The sequence below is a fragment of the Aotus nancymaae genome, unplaced genomic scaffold, assembly GCF_030222135.1.
Source record: "Aotus nancymaae isolate 86718 unplaced genomic scaffold, 86718_ANA_hifiasm-v0.15.2.pri h1tg000064l_1, whole genome shotgun sequence".
Lineage (NCBI taxonomy): Eukaryota > Metazoa > Chordata > Mammalia > Primates > Aotidae > Aotus > Aotus nancymaae.
Window position 1 is genome coordinate 11,202,629 of NW_026988479.1, and position 17,381 is coordinate 11,220,009.

The window sequence follows — 17,381 nt, forward strand, 5'->3', positions numbered from 1 at the left end:
TCTTCTTGTCACCTCTCTAGTTAAGTCTTTCTTTCCTGCCATTTAACTTGTCAAGATCACTAGTGACTACCTTTTTATATATCAAGGAGTCATTTTTCAGTCTTACTGTCCTCTCAACTGCATTTGATACAATTGATCTCCTTCCATCCTACTCAGAAGTTTTTCTGTTTGGCTCCTGAGACAGAATGCAACCCTGGTTTTCCTACCTCACTGGCTGTTCTTGTCCCTCTTTGCTAGCATATTCTTTGTTTTCACAGGAGTCAGTCCATTGACCTTTTCTCCATTTATATTCTTTCTTTATATGCTTTCATGCTGTCACATGTCTTAAGATTGTCTATAAGCTGATGCTCACATTTTGAACTCGAGTCAGCTTCTCCCTTGAGTTTTAGACTTGTCTATCCAGTTGCCTACTTAACAGGTCCACTTGAATATTTATTAAACATAGCAGATATAATATGTCTAAGCAAAACTTCAGTTTTTTCTCTGGTTTTTCCTATTGAAGTAAATGGCAAAAGCATTCATGTAATTGTTAATGCCCTAAACCTCAAGGTCATCTTTTATTCTTCTTACTTGAGTCCTGTATTTAAGTTATGAGCAAGTGTTGTTTGTTGCACCTTCAAAATATATCTTGATAATGTCACCTCTTAACCATATCTAACACCACTACTTTAGTACAGAACATCATCATCATCACTCACCTTAAGTAGTCTCCTAATTGGTCTTTCTGCCTTTCTTCTTCCCCTTAATCTATTGTGTTTTCTACGCAACAACCAGAACGATCTTTAAAAAATATAGTAAATCTTGTCAGTCCCTACTGAAAATACTTTAAAGGCTATCATACTTAAGAGATTTCTGTAAGACTCTGTATGACATATCCTCAGTTTTCTGTTCCTTGGACTTGCCATCCTCCTGTGTCCAGGCTTTACCTCTTGCTGTTTACTTACTCTCCCCCAAGATCTTTTCATGGCATAATTTCTCATTCCAGTCTGTCCTTGTTCAAATATCTCCATCACTAGTTGACTCTACATTAGATATTTATTTTGTTTATTGATTGACATGAGCAGGGCCTTCCTCTATTTCATTCATTACTGCATCCTTAGTGCCTAGAATAGTGTATTGTTAACTGGCACTTGGTAGGTGATACTCAGTAAATATTTTTTTTTTTGTAATGAATGAATTGTATAAGCTGAGCTACTAGCTGAGTGTGTTAGTCATCTGTTGCTACATGACAAACTGCCACAAACTTAGTCACTTAGCACAATGCATGTTTATTACCTCATAGTTTCTTTGAGTGAAGAGTCCAGTCACACTTAGCTGGGTCCTTTGCAAAGCTGTAATCAAGGTGTTGGTTAGGGCTGAGGTCTTATCAGAAGCTCAGTTAGGGAAGGATCTGCTTCTAAGCCTATGTGATTGTTGACAGATTCAGTTGCTTGCACATAACCTTCTTTATAGGTAGTTCGCATTCATGACAGCTTCTTCAAAGCCAGTAAGGAAGAGAGGGCCTTCTTGCAAGAAGGGCATTATATTCTTATGGAATGTAATCACACATATCCCGTCACCTTTGCCATATTCTGTTGGTTAGGAGGAAGTGATAGGTCATACTCACACTCAAGCAGGGAGAATTACCCAATGATTTGAATACCTGGAGGTGGGAATCATGGTGGTCACCTTAGAATCTGTCTTGGTTTCACATGGAGATAATATAAACCCAGTGTGGTAAAAAGACCAAAAATAACATTGGATGAGGAGACTAGTAGAAAGGATAGCAGATAGCAGTGATTATGCTATCTAGGAAAGTTCAACTTAAGAGCTTTAGAGTCACTTTAGACAGTTGGTATGATGTTGATTCCTAATTTCTTACTGAGTGCAAGGAGAGCTGAAACCTGAAGGAATTGACGAAGAAAGAAAGATATGAGGATTTAATAGAGAAGTTTAGGCTGAAAAACTCCCAAGCTTGATATTTGCTAGGAGTAAGTCTAGGAATTTTATTTATTTCCCCATAGCCAAAGTGTGACTAATAATCAGCCAGCCAATAGAAGTGTCTTATTTTTTGTAATACATTTTTCTCAGCTGTGATTCATTCTATAGAAAAGACTGGGCCATAGCTCTGATGCTTTTAAATGACTGCAAATTTCATGTCTTAGTAGTTCAGCTGTTGGAAAGAGACTATAGAGACCTCATGTTTGGCCCTGAGTCCAAACATCTTGGGGGAAGGGACAGATTACCCAGCTGGATTAGCTTGCTGACCCCCTTATGATTAAGTAGCTATGACACAGAATGGACCACTTCATATTACCAGTGTTAATAAAGTGTGGAAGGTGGTGGCAGTGGTAGTCGTAACAGTGATAGCAATTAATATTTATTGAGCATTGATGGAATAGTGATTCCTCATGGGGTTAGAAAAGGTTACTGACATTTTACAACCCTTTCAGTTTACTTATAGGTTTATAGATAAGGAAGCAAAGACTTGGAAGTAACTTATTCATGCTCACACAGTTAAAATATAGTGGAGTAAGTTTTGCAAAAAGATAAAAAAGATGGAAGATAGTTTGAAAGAAATGATGAACATAAGGAAAATAGAGGGCCAACCTAGGTGATCCTAGGTATTTAGTTGAATACAGTGGTCTCTAACCTTTTTGGCACCAGGGTCCGGTTTCATGGAAGACAGTTTTTTCACAGAACAGATTGGGGGATGGTTTTGGGATGATTCAAGCACATATTGATTGTGCACTTTATTTCTATTACTATTACATTGTAATATGTAATGAAATAGTTATACAGTTCACCATAATGTAGAATTAGTGGAAGCCTTGAGCTTGTTTTTCTGCAACTAGATTGTCTCATCTAGGGGTGATGGGAGACAGTGACAGATCATCAGGCATTAGACTTGGTAAGGAGTGGACAACCTAGATCCCTCACATGCTCAGTTGGCAATAGGATTTGTGATCCTGTAAGAATCTAATGCTGCCACTGATCTGACAGGAGGTGGAACTCAGGTGGTAATGAGAGCAATGGAGAGTGGCTGGAAATATGGATGAAACTTTGCTCATTCTCACTCACCACTTACCTCCTTCTGTGTGGCCTGGTTCCTAAGAGGCCATGAATTGGAGGGTTAGGAACCCCTGATCTAATAGACAGTATTGTCTAGTGATTAAGACTATGGGTTCTGGAGGCAGGCTTTCGAGATTTGATTCCTGGTTTTACCAAATACTACCTCAGTCAAGATACTTAAGCTTTCTGAGATTTAGTTTCTTCATTATAAAATGGGAATAATACTACCTACCTAATAGGGTTGTTAGGACTAGATGAGTTGGTGCATTAAAAAGTACTTGTTAAAACATTAACTGGCCTGGAATCAGTTTTAAATTAAATATCAATTCTAATAGAATAATCTATTCTGGAATTAGAGCATTAAGGAAGATAGCAGAGATAAAATTTTCCAAGAAATACTATCAAACAGTTCCCAAAACTGAAAATTGAAAGGGCTCAGTGACCAATTAATCAGAACAAAGGATAAAAAAAAGCCTCACATGAAATTTTAGGATATCATAGTTTAAAAAAAAGATTCTGAAAAGTTTCAGACAGAAAAGACAGGAAATGTACAAAGAACTGGAAATCAGAATATTGGATTTCTCACTGCAGTTCTGGATTCTGGAAGAAAGTAAAGCAGTGCCCTCAAAATTGAGAGGGAAATGTTTCCTGCCTGTAGACAAACAAAAATATAAGATTTTTATAAATGCAGAAAGTCAAGAAAATTTAACTTTTTACTTTCTCTTAGGATACTAATTGAGGATGAAGTCCAGGAAATGTGATCCAACAGTAGAGAAGGGAAATCCAAGGACTTCAGATTTGTGGGAGACTTAAGCAGTAACCCATATAGATTGGAACAAAAGGATGGAAGATCCAAGGGAAAACATGAAGTGAATAAATTACTTGATTTGTGGCATCTAAGAGCAAGTAATGATAGGCGTTAACAGATCTGTTAGAATTCTGGAAGTATTAGTGGTATGTACATAAAATTAAATGAAGGAACAGGAAATGGTTAACTTTAGTGAAAACACTGTTTAAGAAAAAATAGGCTCATAGTACACTTGTCTCAGCAATTAATTATATCTATGAATACTGGATATTGATTTAAGCACAATTTTCTATTTAACTTTATTTTGGGGGATAGGAGTGGGCTAGAATAATATAAGAAAGCTGCCTCATTTGCCCTAAGAGCAAGTCTACACATAATATCTTGACTAATAATAGCCATATAAGCATATTATTTAGCAGTACACAAAGTAAATGTTATAAGAGATGGCTAAGTGTTTAAATTGGTTTTCTATAGAAACAGTATGGGAGGGGGCTAGAAATTGCAGTTTTTGTTATAATCTCTAAAAGCATATATCCTTTTTTTAACTGTCCACATATTAACATTATTTTGGATGAATATGAAATAATTTTTTAAAAATCATGTGCATAGGTAACATACAAGTGAAAGAGAAGCCAGTGAAGCCAGTGATTTTAACATGCTTCTAAAAAAAAATAAATAAGCAAAGAAATCCTTACCAAACTGAATTTCTGAGTAGTTATTTCACTAAGTCTTTCAGATTGCTAGCCTGCTAAATGTAGAATTTCTTGCTGCCTAATGCCGTACTCTCCAATGGCAGCTCATTGTTCTGTAAGGGGAATAGTAGTTGTTAACACACAGTAGAACAAAACAATTGTAGTCAGATGTGAACCACATACTTAGTATACTAATGCAGTAGAATGAAGTGAAACAATGGACAAAAATAGTACAAATATTGACTTAACAGAAACACTGAATCGTGTACATTCCTACTTCAGGTAGGTGAAGTATGACCTAGGTAACTTAAAAACAAACTCATTTTGTTGATGCTGAATGATAACAGGATCAAGTTGAGATTTTTCTAAGTGAAATTACATTGACAGATACAGGACAATTGTTAATGAGATGAATTCTAGTAAATGTTTGAAGAATCAGGTTTGTTCAGTTTCCTGTAGGGAAAGGTAATCAGATATTTGAATGTGATTGGTCACTTGGGTCTTTAGAGAAAGTGAATATTTGAATAAAGTTTCTCTCTTAAAAATGTATCTGTTAAAAATGTTTAGACTTTGTTGGGTATATTTTCATTATGGTCATACTTAGAAGACTGATTTTGATTGGAAGGCTTTTACCTAGAGAATATTACTATTTTTATTATGGAAAACCTTACTGAACAACATAAAACATGAGATCTTTCAACCTAAGAAAGATCAAAGTGTTCAAAATTGAAAATCTGGAAGTTTTTAGGGCACATTCACATAACAGGTTCCAACTGTACTCTCTAGTCTTACCTCCTTGTTCAGTGCGTAGGCCAACTGACTTTCTCATCATCTCTGCCATCTTCCTCTTGTACCTCTGCCCACCCCTAGCACTCCCATGTGAAATCCTCCTGGATCTTTAAGGTTCAGTTGGGTATGGTTTTTTCCTGCAGTATTTTGTTTGATTCTCTGCTAGCTGGGAGTGTTCACTTCTGTTTAACTCCCATTGTGTTAAATTCTTTGTTTTATGATTGTTTTTTAATATCCTTTATCTCATAGAACAGGAGTGGTATCTTTCTCTGGATTTTCTGTCCTGCAGGGTACCTTATGCAGGGTACCTTATGCAGGGTAAATGCTTACAGAGTTTTGGATTCAGTTATTACATAAATAGTGATTCAGGGTTCTATAAAACAGCTCTTTCTAAAAGTAAATTTTAAAAAATAGGTTTACAGTCTTACATGAAAACTTTCTACCAACACTTTAGTGTGGATGGGGCATTTGTTTAGTCATTCCTGACAAAAGACTTTTGATTTTTGTTTTTCAGTCTTACCTCCAGTATTAGTGCCTCGTCATAATGAATTCAATCCACAACACAGCCTTCTGGTTCAGTTTAGGAACCTGAGCCACAATGAACCACACATGCCACAAAATGCCACGTTTCCAGATTCTTTCCACCAGCCCAACAACACTCCTTTTCCCTTATCTCCAAACAGCCCTTATCCTCCTTCTCCTGCTAGCAGCACATATCCCAACTCCCCAGCAAGTTCTGGACCAGGAAGTCCATTTCAGCTCCCAGGTAAGACTTCATTTTATTAATACCAAAAAAAAAAAAAAAAAAAAAAAAAAATCCCTAAGAATCGTATTACTTTGGGCCCTCTGGATGAACTGTTACATGTCAAGGTATAGCCGTTTCTGACTCTGTTCTTTAGATAATTGTTTGATTTCCAGAAGAGTTTAGATTTTATTTGCCAAGTACCATGTGTTTAAAAAAATGGAAGTAGCCCTATTTGACTTAAATATTTTCTTGTATTACTGATACTGTGATGAAAGCTATGATATTAAATTTAATCTTCAGAATGACTATGTGAGATAGATATTCCTGTTTTACAGATGGAAGAAATTCTATAGTAAATTTTAAACTTTAAGTACCTTACCTAGGGTAGGGCTAAGAAGTAGAGGTTCAGACCCAGATCTAAAGCCTGTGTTCTTTCAACTTTACTGTGTGGCTTTTCAAATTATTTAAGACTTTAGAAGTTTAAAATGAATCCAGGCTATCTTTAGATAACTAATGAACTGATTTCACTGGAGAAAGATAAGTAGATTTTGTAAAGTTTCTAAATTTTGTTAATGGCATGTCATGTATGGACATATCATTATGTCACTGTCAAGAAATATTTGAACACTTACTGCTGTCAGGCAGAGTCATATGTAAGTACAGTAAGTCTTCATGTAATGTCATTGATAACTTCTTGGAAACTATGACTTTAACTGAAACAACATATTACAAAGCCAGTTTAATCATAGGCTAGTTGATATAAACTAAGAGTTAAGTTCTTGTGGTATATTTCTGGTCACAAAAATATCACTAAATTTATAAATAAAGACCCAAAACTCTTCTACTATTAAACATTGAAGTAAATGTGAGCTCTGCATACATTTAAGAAAGATCAATAAAAAGTAAGACAATTATTTACTTAGTTATTGTAATTCATGGTCATGGGTGGCCAGGGCCCATTCCAGCAGCTCAGGGCACAAGGTGGAAACCAATCCTGAATGGGATGTCATTACATCACAGAGTGGACTCACACACACGCCTGCACTCACACTGGGACCATTTAGACATGCCAGGTCATCTAATGTGCACGTCTTTAGGATGTGAGAGGTAACTAGAGTAACCAGAGAAAACCCAAACAAACATGGGGAGAGTGTTCAGACTCACACAGACAGTGGCCCTGGCTGGGAATGGATTTTTTTTTTCTCATCAATGTCATAACAAAATGAGGCTGAACAAAGCAACACTGAACAAAACAATATTATTCGAGGACCTGCAGCATGTTCTTTGTGGTTTCTCTACTGCAGCAAAATATCAATTGGTATAGCTTTTTCTTTTGAAGAGAAATTAAGTGCCAACTGTTTAATTTGCTATTAGGAATTTGCTCAAAAACAAATTTTCATACTTTGTCTTAGATTCAGTGCTGATTAATGTAGTTCTGTCTCAAAATACATTTTGTACAAACATTGGGATGAAAGACAAATTCGGTTCTTATTTATAGTTACTAAGACAAAAAAGTATAACTGTATCTTTTGCAAAAGTTTTCAACTGTAAGTGTTGGAACTCAAAAGATTTTCTGGTTAACATTTAGTTTCCTGAGTGAATTACCTAACCATTTAATAGGACACAACAGCCATGTTTGAATGTTGCACAAGCATTAGACAATTGCTTTTAGTGTTGATGGCACATTTTGAAGGGACATAGTTTTACTTTGCAGTTTTAAATGACAGTATACAGTATGTGCTGATCTTAATAATTTAAAAGTATTTATGTAATATGTATATACCCAAATGAGGATAATCTGTCTTTCGGAATGATTTGTAATAGCTACAGTTTCTCTGAGCACATAAAAATAAAGGCAAAATTATTGACCTGGAATTCTGGTTAGTGAATTTTAGGACTGATTCTCGTATCCTGGATTACAAGGGATCTAGGCTAATAAATATGGGCTTGTAATAGGTTTTCAGTTGCTATTAGGTGTACTGTCTGTTCTCTTTTTCCCTTGCCCTAAGATAGTATCCTGCATTTTCGTGTGTGTAATGTTCGGTAATAAAGCTTGCTGGTAATCTTAAGAATTTTCTAAAGCTTTTAGAGTAATAATTTTGAGCAGAGTGAAGATTTTAACTGTTATTTTTTTCCTCTTAGCTGATACGCCGCCTCCTGCCTATATGCCACCTGATGATCAGATGGGTCAAGATAATTCCCAGCCTATGGATACAAGCAATAATATGATTCCTCAGATTATGCCCAGTATATCCAGCAGAGGTAAGAGAAGTACTCACTTCATTTATTTTGTAGTAGTAGTTGTTTTTAACTTATTGGCTACTTTTTTAAAAGCAGCATTATTGAGGTATAATTTATGTGCTATAAAATTTATCTAAGTGTATGATTCAATGATTTTACAAAGTTTTACTTCACAGTCTAAGTTTAGAACATTTCCATAACTCTTCAAAAAGGTTCCTCTGCATATTTGCAGTCTGTCCTCACTCCCATCCTCAGCTCCACACACCCTCTAATGTGTTTTCTGTGCCTGTAGATTTATCTTTTCTGAACATTTTATGTAACTGAAATCATGTAATAATGTAGTCTTCTTTCACTTAGCATGTTTTCAAGGTTCATCCATGTTGTAGCATGCATCAATAGTTTGTTCCTTTTTATTGCTGAACAGTACTTTATATGAATATATCACATTTATTCACCAGTCAGCATTTGAATTGTTTCCATATTTTGATTATTATAAACATTTGCTGCTGGGTGCAGTGGCTCACGCCTATAATTCTGGCACTTTGGGAGGCTGAAGTGGGTGGATCACTTGAGGTCAGGAATTCAAAACTAGCCTGGCCAATATGGTGAATCCCCGTCTTTACTAAAAATACGAAAAAAAAAAAAATTAGTGGGTTGTGGTGGCAGATGCCTGTAATCCCAGCTACTCAGGAGGCTGAGACAGGATAGGCAGAGGTTGCAGTGAGCTGAGATCATCGTCCACTGCACTCCAGCCTGGGCAACAGAGCGAGGCTCCATCTCAAAAAAAAAAAAAAAAAAAAAAAAAAAAATTACATGTTAGTCTTTGTGTGGACATTGTTTTATTTCTCTTGGATGGATATCTAGGAGTGGAATTGTTGAATCATATAGTAAGTTTAACTGCTTAAGAAAATTACAAAACTTCTCTGAAGTGGCAGTACCATTTTATATTCTCATCAGCAAAGTATGATTATTCTATTTTCTCCACTTCCTCCTAAACACCTGTTATTGTCTGGCTTTTTAATTATAGCCATTCTAGTGGGTGTAAAGTGCTTTGTGGTTTTTAATTTGCATTTCTCTAATGAGTAATGAGGCATTTTTTAAATGTACTTATTAGCCATTTATCTTCTAAATCTATTTTAAATTTTTTGCCCATTGGGTTGTCTTACTGAGTTGTAAGAATTTTTTATATATTCTTGATATGAATCTTTTATCAGATATATGATTTGCAAATATTTTCTCTCAGTCTGGATTTCTTTTCATTTTCTTAATGATGTCTTTTGAGGTATAATAGCTTTAAATTTTGATGAAATCCATTTTGTCAGTTTTTTTTATTTCTAGATGATGCTTTTAGTGTTGCATTCCAGAAATTTTTGTCTATCCCAAGGTCATGAAAATATTATTTTATGTTTTCTTCTAGATGTTCTATAGTTTTAGCTCTTACATTAGGTCAGTGGTTCCTTATGAGTTAAGTTTGTGTGCAGTATAAGGTAAATGTTTACATTAAGTTTTTTGCATATAGAAATCCAATTGGCTTTACCATTTGTTGAAAAGAGTATCATTTCTTTGGTGAATTAACATCTTTGTCAGAACTCAATTGACCATAAATGCCAGGGTTTATTAAGGGGAATTGACTCACATGATCACAAGGTAAAGTCCTACGATAGGCCATTTGCACTTTGAGGAGCAAGGAAGCCAGGGATGGATCAGTCTGAGTCCCAAAACCTCAAAAGTAGGCAAGCTGACAGTGCAGCCTTCAGTCTGTGGCCAAAGGCCCAAGAGCGCCTGGCAGATCACTAGATCACTGGTGTAAGTCTATGAGTCCAGAAGCTGAAGAATTTGGAGTCTGATGTTTGAGAACAGGAAGCATCCAGCACAGGAGAAAGGTGAAGGTCAGAAGACTCAGCAAGTCTGCTCTTCCATCTTCTGCCAGCCTGCTTTATTCTAGCCATGCTGGCAGCTGATTAGATGGTGTCTACCCAGATTGAGAGTGGATCTGCCTCTCCCAGTCCACTGACTCAAATGTTAATCTCCTTTGGCAATAGCCTCACAGAAACACCCAGGAAACAATACTTTGTACCCTTTAGTCCACTGAATTTGATGCTCAATATTAACTATCACAGCACTGAATATTACTTCATTGTCTTGGTTGTACCACAGTTTATCTGTTCACTTACTGAAGAACTTTTTGGTTGCTTCCAAGTTTGAGCAATTAAGAATAAAGCTGCTATAAACGTTCATGTGCAGATTTTTTTGTGGATATAATTTTTAATCTCATTTGAATAAATAATAAGAAACATGATTGCTAGATTGTATGGTAAGAGTATGTTTAGGTTTGTAAGAAACTGCCAAAGTGCCTTCTAAAGTGGCTGTATAATTTTTACATTCCCAATTATGGATGAGAGTTCCTGATGCTCCACATCCTTACCAACATTTGATGATGTCATCGTTTTGGATTTTGGCCATTCTAATAGGTGTGTTGTATTATCTCATTTTTGTTTTAATTTGCATTTCCTTAATGACATAACATGTTGAACATCTTCACATGCTTACTTGACCAATCTGTAAGTCTGTGGTGGGCTCTGTGTTCACATCTTTTGCCCATACTTTAATCAGATTTTTTTGAGTTCTTTGTATATTTTGAATTTTAGTCTTTTATCAGATCTTTTGCAGATTTTTTCTTTGTAATCTGTGGCCTGTCTCCTCATTCTCTAGACAGTGTCTTTCACAGAGCAAAAAAATTTTTTTTTTTTTTTTTTTTTTGAGATGGAGTTTCGCTCTTGTTACCCAGGCTGGAGTGCAATGGTGTGATCTCGGCTCACTGCAACCTCCGCCTCCTGGGTTCAGGCAATTCTCCTGCCTCAACCTCCTGAGTAGCTGGGATTACAAAAAGTTTTTTAAATTTTAATGAAGGCCAGTTTATCAATTCTTTCTTTCATGGATTGTACCTAAAAAAAGGCATTGTCATACACAAAGTCATCTAGATTTTCTCCTCTATTATATTCTAGGAATTTTATAGTTTTGCATTTTACATTTAGGTCTGTAATCCATCTTGGGTTAATTTTAAGAGTGTAAGGTCTAGTCTAGATTTAATTTTTTGACGTAGCTGTCCAGTTGTTTCCTGAATCATTTTTTGAAAAGAATTATTTTTTTTCCTCCATTGTATTGCCTTTGCTCCTTTGTCAAAGTCCAGTTGACTGTATTTATTTGGGTCTATTTCTAGACTCTCTTCTGCTTCTTTGATCTGTTTGTTCTTTTATCATAATTTTGATTACTGTATCTTTATAGTAAGTCTTAAAGTCAAGTATAATAAGTCAGTCCTCCGACTTTGTTCTTCTTTGATACTGTGTTGGCTATTTTGAGGCTTTTGCCTCTTCATATAAGCTATAGAATCATTTTGTTTATATCCACAAAATAGCTTGCAGGGGTTTTGATTGGTATTATTTCTCTATAGATTAACTGGGAAACACTGCCATCTTGACAGTATTGAGTCTTATTCTTGAACGTGCAGTATTTTTCCATTTATTTAGTTTTTTGATTTCTTTCATTAGAGTTTTGTAGTCTTGCTCATAGAGCATGTTTGTATTTATTTTTTTAGATTTATGCCTAAGTATTTAATTTTAGGGATGCTAATGTAAATTGTAATTTTTATTTTAGATTTCATTTGTTGTTCGTGTATAGGAGAGCAATCGACTTTTGCATATTAACCTTGTGTCTTGCAATCTTGCTATAATGCTTACTAGTTCTAGGAATTTTTTGGTCAGTTCTTTCTCATTTTTACATAGACAATCATGTCATTTGCAAACAAAGACAGTTTCTTTCTTTGCTATCTGTATACCTTTTATTTCTTTATAGCATTAGCAGGGACTTCCAATATGATGTTGAAAAGTGGGAAAGGAACCATTCTTGCTTTGTTTTTGATCTTAACAGAAAATCTTCTGGTTTCCTACCATTAAATATGATGTTAGCTGTAGATGTTCTGTATCAAGAAATTCCCCTCTATTCCTAATTTGCTGAGTCTTAGTTTTTTAATTTAACTTTTTGTTTAAAATACTTTTACAGATACTGATTATAGTTAAATATTTCAGGTCGCTGAAAAAGAAATGTTTGTCTCAAATTTAAACCTGAATTAGTTTCTGTTAGAGAAACAATTAAAAATACATTTTTGGCCGGGCGTGGTGGCTCACACCTGTAATCCCTGCACTTTGGTAGGCCAAGGCGGGTGGATCACCTGCGGTCAGGAGTTCAAGACCAGCCTGACCAACATGGTGCAACCTCATCTCTACTAAAAATACAAAAATTAGCTGGGCATGGTGGCATGTGCCTGTAGTCCCGGCTACTCAGGAGGCTGAGGCAGAAGAATTGCTTGAACCAGGGAGGCAGAGGTTGCAGTAAGCCAAGATTGCGCCACTGCACTCCATCGTGGGTGACAGAGCGAGACTCTTGTCTCAATTTAAAAAAAAAGTGTTGTTGCTAAATTGTGTCTTCCAAAATTATTCATGTATTGAGCCAAGGCCTGGGCACCACCTCACTCATTTAGAGGGTTAGAAGAGTAGAACATCAAACTGAAGAGGTTTATTTTCCTGCCTTAAGGCCTAGTGGAATTTGCTTTGCTAGGTTTTCAATTTCCTTGACCTGTCATCACTCCCTTTTATGTTTTTCCATTTTAGAATGGGAATGTCTATCCTGTGCCTGTCCCACCATTATAGTATTGAAGCACATAACTTACCTGGTTTCATAGGTTTACAGCTGGAGAGGAATTTTGCCTCAAGTCTCATCCATATCTTATGTAGTTGGTTTTTAGATGATACTAGGCTTACAACACTAGAGTTGATGGTGAAATGAGTTAAGATTTCAGGGGCTGTTGGGTTAGAATATATGTGTGTATTTTACAGGTAAGAAGGATGTGAAATTTGGGTTGCTGGGTTGGAATGCTAATGGACTTTAATCTCCCTAAAATTCATATGTTGAAGCCCTAATTCCCAGTGTGATGGTATTTGAAGATGGGGCTTTCTGGACATAATTAGGCTTATTTGAAGTCATGAGAATGGGATTGTTCCCTTATAAGAATGAATGCAGAAAGAACTGCCAAACACTTATGAAGCCATCAGATCTTGTAAGAACTCACCCACTAGCATGAGAACAGCACGGGGAAAACCACTCCATGATCAAATTAACCTCCACCTGGTCACTCGACATGTGGGGATTACAATTCGAGATGAGATTTGAGTGGGGTCATAGAGCCAAACCATATCACTTGCCCAGCTCCCAAAGCTAAATCACTTTGGGCTAAATCACTTCGGGAGTGATTTGGCTCCCAACTAATATATTAGTTCCCTTATTAGAAGAGGGAAAGAGACATATTTTTTTCTAAGAGCATGCACTGAGGAGAGGCCATATGAGCACACAGTGAGAAAGCAGCTGTCTGCAAGCCAGGAACCAGGTGCTCACTAGTTACCAAATCTTTCAGCACCTTGATTTTGAACTTCCCAGCCTCCAGACCTGTGAGAAATCAATTTTTGTTGCTTAAGCCACTCAGCCTTATGGTATTTTGTAGCCTGAGCAAACTAAGACTATTGCCTATCCTGGTATTTCTATAATTTTTAAAATTTCCTAGTGCCTATTTCTAGTACCTGTTTTTGGATATAGATTCATAGCTAGGAAGGACACTGAGACTTGTGAAATATCTGAAAATTTTCTTTTTCATGTAATGCTTGGATTGGGTTAAAAGATAAACACATAGACAATCTGAGTTTCTGAAATTCATTTATTAAACTTTTTCTCTGTCTGGTTTGTTCACAGATGTTCAGCCTGTTGCCTATGAAGAGCCTAAACATTGGTGTTCAATAGTCTACTATGAATTAAACAATCGTGTTGGAGAAGCTTTTCATGCATCTTCTACTAGTGTGTTAGTGGATGGATTCACTGATCCTTCAAATAACAAAAGTAGATTCTGCTTGGGTTTGTTGTCAAATGTTAATCGTAATTCGACAATTGAAAACACTAGACGACATATTGGGAAAGGTAATCTTGTCATTTTCCTATGTGTAATTGAATTCAATCATTTGTTGTACTTGCCATGAACCATTGTGAAAGGTGCTAGAAACATACAAAGAAGTTTAACACATGGCTTCTGCCTTAAGTTGCCAATATTGAAGAATGTATTAATCAAATAAAGACATAATCTTTCCTCATTTTCTTGTCCTGCTTAGTTTTTCTTCCCAGTGCTAAGGATCTAAAATCATACTACTACTTTGTTCTTGGAGTGTTACCCAGACTGAAACATAAGCTGTACAGGAACTTGCCTTGTTCACAGCAATATCCCCAGTAGGTAGAAGAGTGCTTCATTGTAAATACATGGCACATATTTATGGAATATTATGTATGAATGCTGGTGAAGGATTAGAATTTTATGATTACAGTATTTGTGGAGTATTTTGGGTTGAGATGACGTGTAAGAGTACCATGATGTTGGAGGAGCGGAATTAGAAATGGGAAATCCAGTGTGAATGATGCTCCAGTGGCTTCACCACCACCGCTCCCATCTTTTCAATTTAGGCAATAATATTTTATTAATAATTTATCCTGCAAAATAGTTGCCACAACAAACTTGGCCCTTTTCTCACTGCAATAAAATGTGAAAGTCTCATCCATCAAGTGGTCAGGAAGGAAACCCATCCCGGGTAGAGTGTATTGCCTGTTTCTTGAGATGTTTTGTTTTTACCCCTTGGTAAAAACAAGGGGTAATCTTGGAGGGAATCTTGGTCCAAAATAGGAACAAAAGGTAAATAAATATAACTGTGATGTGATTTCTTATAGAAGTGATTGAGAAAAATCCTATGGCCAGAAAACTTTGAGAAACAGTTTTTATTGCATTTTGACTTTACTGCCAACTTGCCTTATTTTTTTCAGTGAAGTGCCTCACTTCTGATTTTTTTTTTCTTCCACTACAATGGAAATAACTTAAAGGAAATCTATTTTGTGAATTTTGAAATTCTAGAATCAGTTTTTTCTTTTCCCCCAGCATACAGTTCTAGGACCTTTTCTTTCATGGGTTAGTTTTCAGGTGGTGGAGGGATATGTTGGGAAAACTAGGTGACTAGCTTTAGTTATATAATTTGAATATTTAATGTTAAAACTGTTTCCACATATTTATGTATTTTTAAAAACTTTTTCCTTTTTTGCCCTCACATCTTGCAAAGGAATATATGTATTTTTAAATATAAAAAAAATTTAGATAAGATGAATCTGCTGTTTCAAAGCTCTTCTTGTAACCTGAAATTATATATGTAACTGGGGATTTTTTTAGTGTTGCTGTCCTCTTTGTGCGCACAAAGAGTGCAAAAGTCTGTCAGATGACTTCATGATAGTTGATAGCACTGAGCATTTATTTGAAAAGACTCATCGAAAGAAGATTTTGGGTTTTTTTTTTTAATCTTTCTCTTTCTCTTGTAGAGATGATAAGTGATTGTTGGAAAAGGAAAAAGAGCCAGCCTAAAAATGTGTACCTTAATATGCTGCCAATTTGAGGCTTCACTCTTGTAGATGCAGGCAGACATTAACCTCTTGACTATCTTTGGCAGCAGAAGGCCATCTAGTGGTAACTTCTGTCTAAAGATTATTGGAAGTTTGCTGTGGATTAATGAGTACTTTGGTTATACCATACAGTCTCTTTGGTTTCATTACAATGATTCTTTAAGCTGACTCTTGTGATGCCTGTCTTTTTAAGGTGTTCATCTGTACTATGTTGGTGGGGAGGTGTATGCGGAATGCCTCAGTGACAGCAGCATATTTGTACAGAGTAGGAACTGCAACTTTCATCATGGCTTTCATCCCACCACTGTCTGTAAGATTCCCAGCAGCTGCAGTCTCAAAATTTTTAACAATCAGGAGTTTGCTCAGCTTCTGGCTCAGTCTGTCAACCATGGGTTTGAGGCAGTATATGAGCTTACCAAAATGTGTACCATTCGGATGAGTTTTGTCAAGGTGAGTGGGTTGTGACCTCTAAAGTAATTTGAGTCACTGTAAATATGTATATTGTGTCTTTAGGTTATAATTTAAAAAAATTATTTGTTAAATGAAAGTTGATGATTACTTTTGACCTGATTTAAGAGGTTTTTAAATAAAATTATTGAATTTATAATTTTAACTACATAGGATACATCTAAGATTGCATTTTGTAATCCAGACATAAAATGCTTGGTTGATAATTGATTTTGATATTGAACAGGCCTGAGATTATAAGGAATTTTAGTTAAAAGATTAACTTTCCAGAAAGCATTTGTATTAGTCTGTTTTCATACTGCTAATAGACATACCCCAGACTGGGTAATTTACAAAGAAAAAAGAGGTTTAATGGGCTCACAGTTCCACGAGGCTGGGGAGGCCTCACAATTATGGCAGAAGGCAAAGGAGGAGTAAAGTCATGTCTTACATGGTAGCAGGCAAGAGAGAATGAGAGCCAAGTGAAAGGGGAAACCCCTCATAAAACCATCAGATCAATCGGGTGCGGTGGCTCACACCTGTAATCCCAGAACTTTGGGAGGCCAAGGTGGGTGGATCACGAGGTCAGGAGTTCAAAACCAGCCTGGCTAAGATGGTGAAACCCTGTCTACTAAAAATATGCCTGTAATCCCAACTACTCGGGAGGCTGAGGCAGAGAACTGCTTGAACCCAAGAGGCGGAGGTTGCAGTGAGCTGAGATCGTGCCACCATACTCCAGCCTGGGTGACAGAGCGAGACTTTGTCTCAAAAAAAAAAAAAAAAAATTAGGTTTTGTTTCTCATAGTAGTAAGAAACTGCCCCCATGATTCATTTATCTCCCACTGTGTCCTTCCCACAACGTGGGAATTATGGGAGCTACAGTTTAAGATGATTTTTGGGTGAGGACACAGCCAAACCATATCAGCATTTAATATTAAAATTGCTATTTGAGTCTCTTAGCTTCAACAGTTTTGATTATTATTACTAGCTTTCATTAGGGTGACTTAGCAGAATTCTTTAGAATATTATTTTATTTCTAGCTAAGTGCTGTTATTAAATGGCAGAAACCACAATT

The 17,381-nt window shown here is 36.2% G+C and overlaps 1 protein-coding gene across 6 annotated transcripts in view; it reads left to right on the top strand.

Moving 5' to 3' along the window:
- SMAD5 (SMAD family member 5) overlaps nt 1-17,381 on the top strand; it is a 43,832-nt gene that overhangs the window by 19,692 nt on the left and 6,759 nt on the right. For 5 of the 6 annotated variants that reach the window (XM_012436249.2, XM_012436561.2, XM_012436330.2 and 2 more), the window contains 4 exons: nt 5,855-6,106; nt 8,228-8,347; nt 14,126-14,347; nt 16,053-16,309. In XM_012436249.2, the coding sequence (XP_012291672.1) occupies nt 5,855-6,106; nt 8,228-8,347; nt 14,126-14,347; nt 16,053-16,309 (851 nt within the window). Of the gene's footprint in view, nt 1-1,169; nt 3,921-5,854; nt 6,107-8,227; nt 8,348-14,125; nt 14,348-16,052; nt 16,310-17,381 lie in introns of those variants that run through there. The other variant, XM_064366349.1, reaches the window with a different exon arrangement.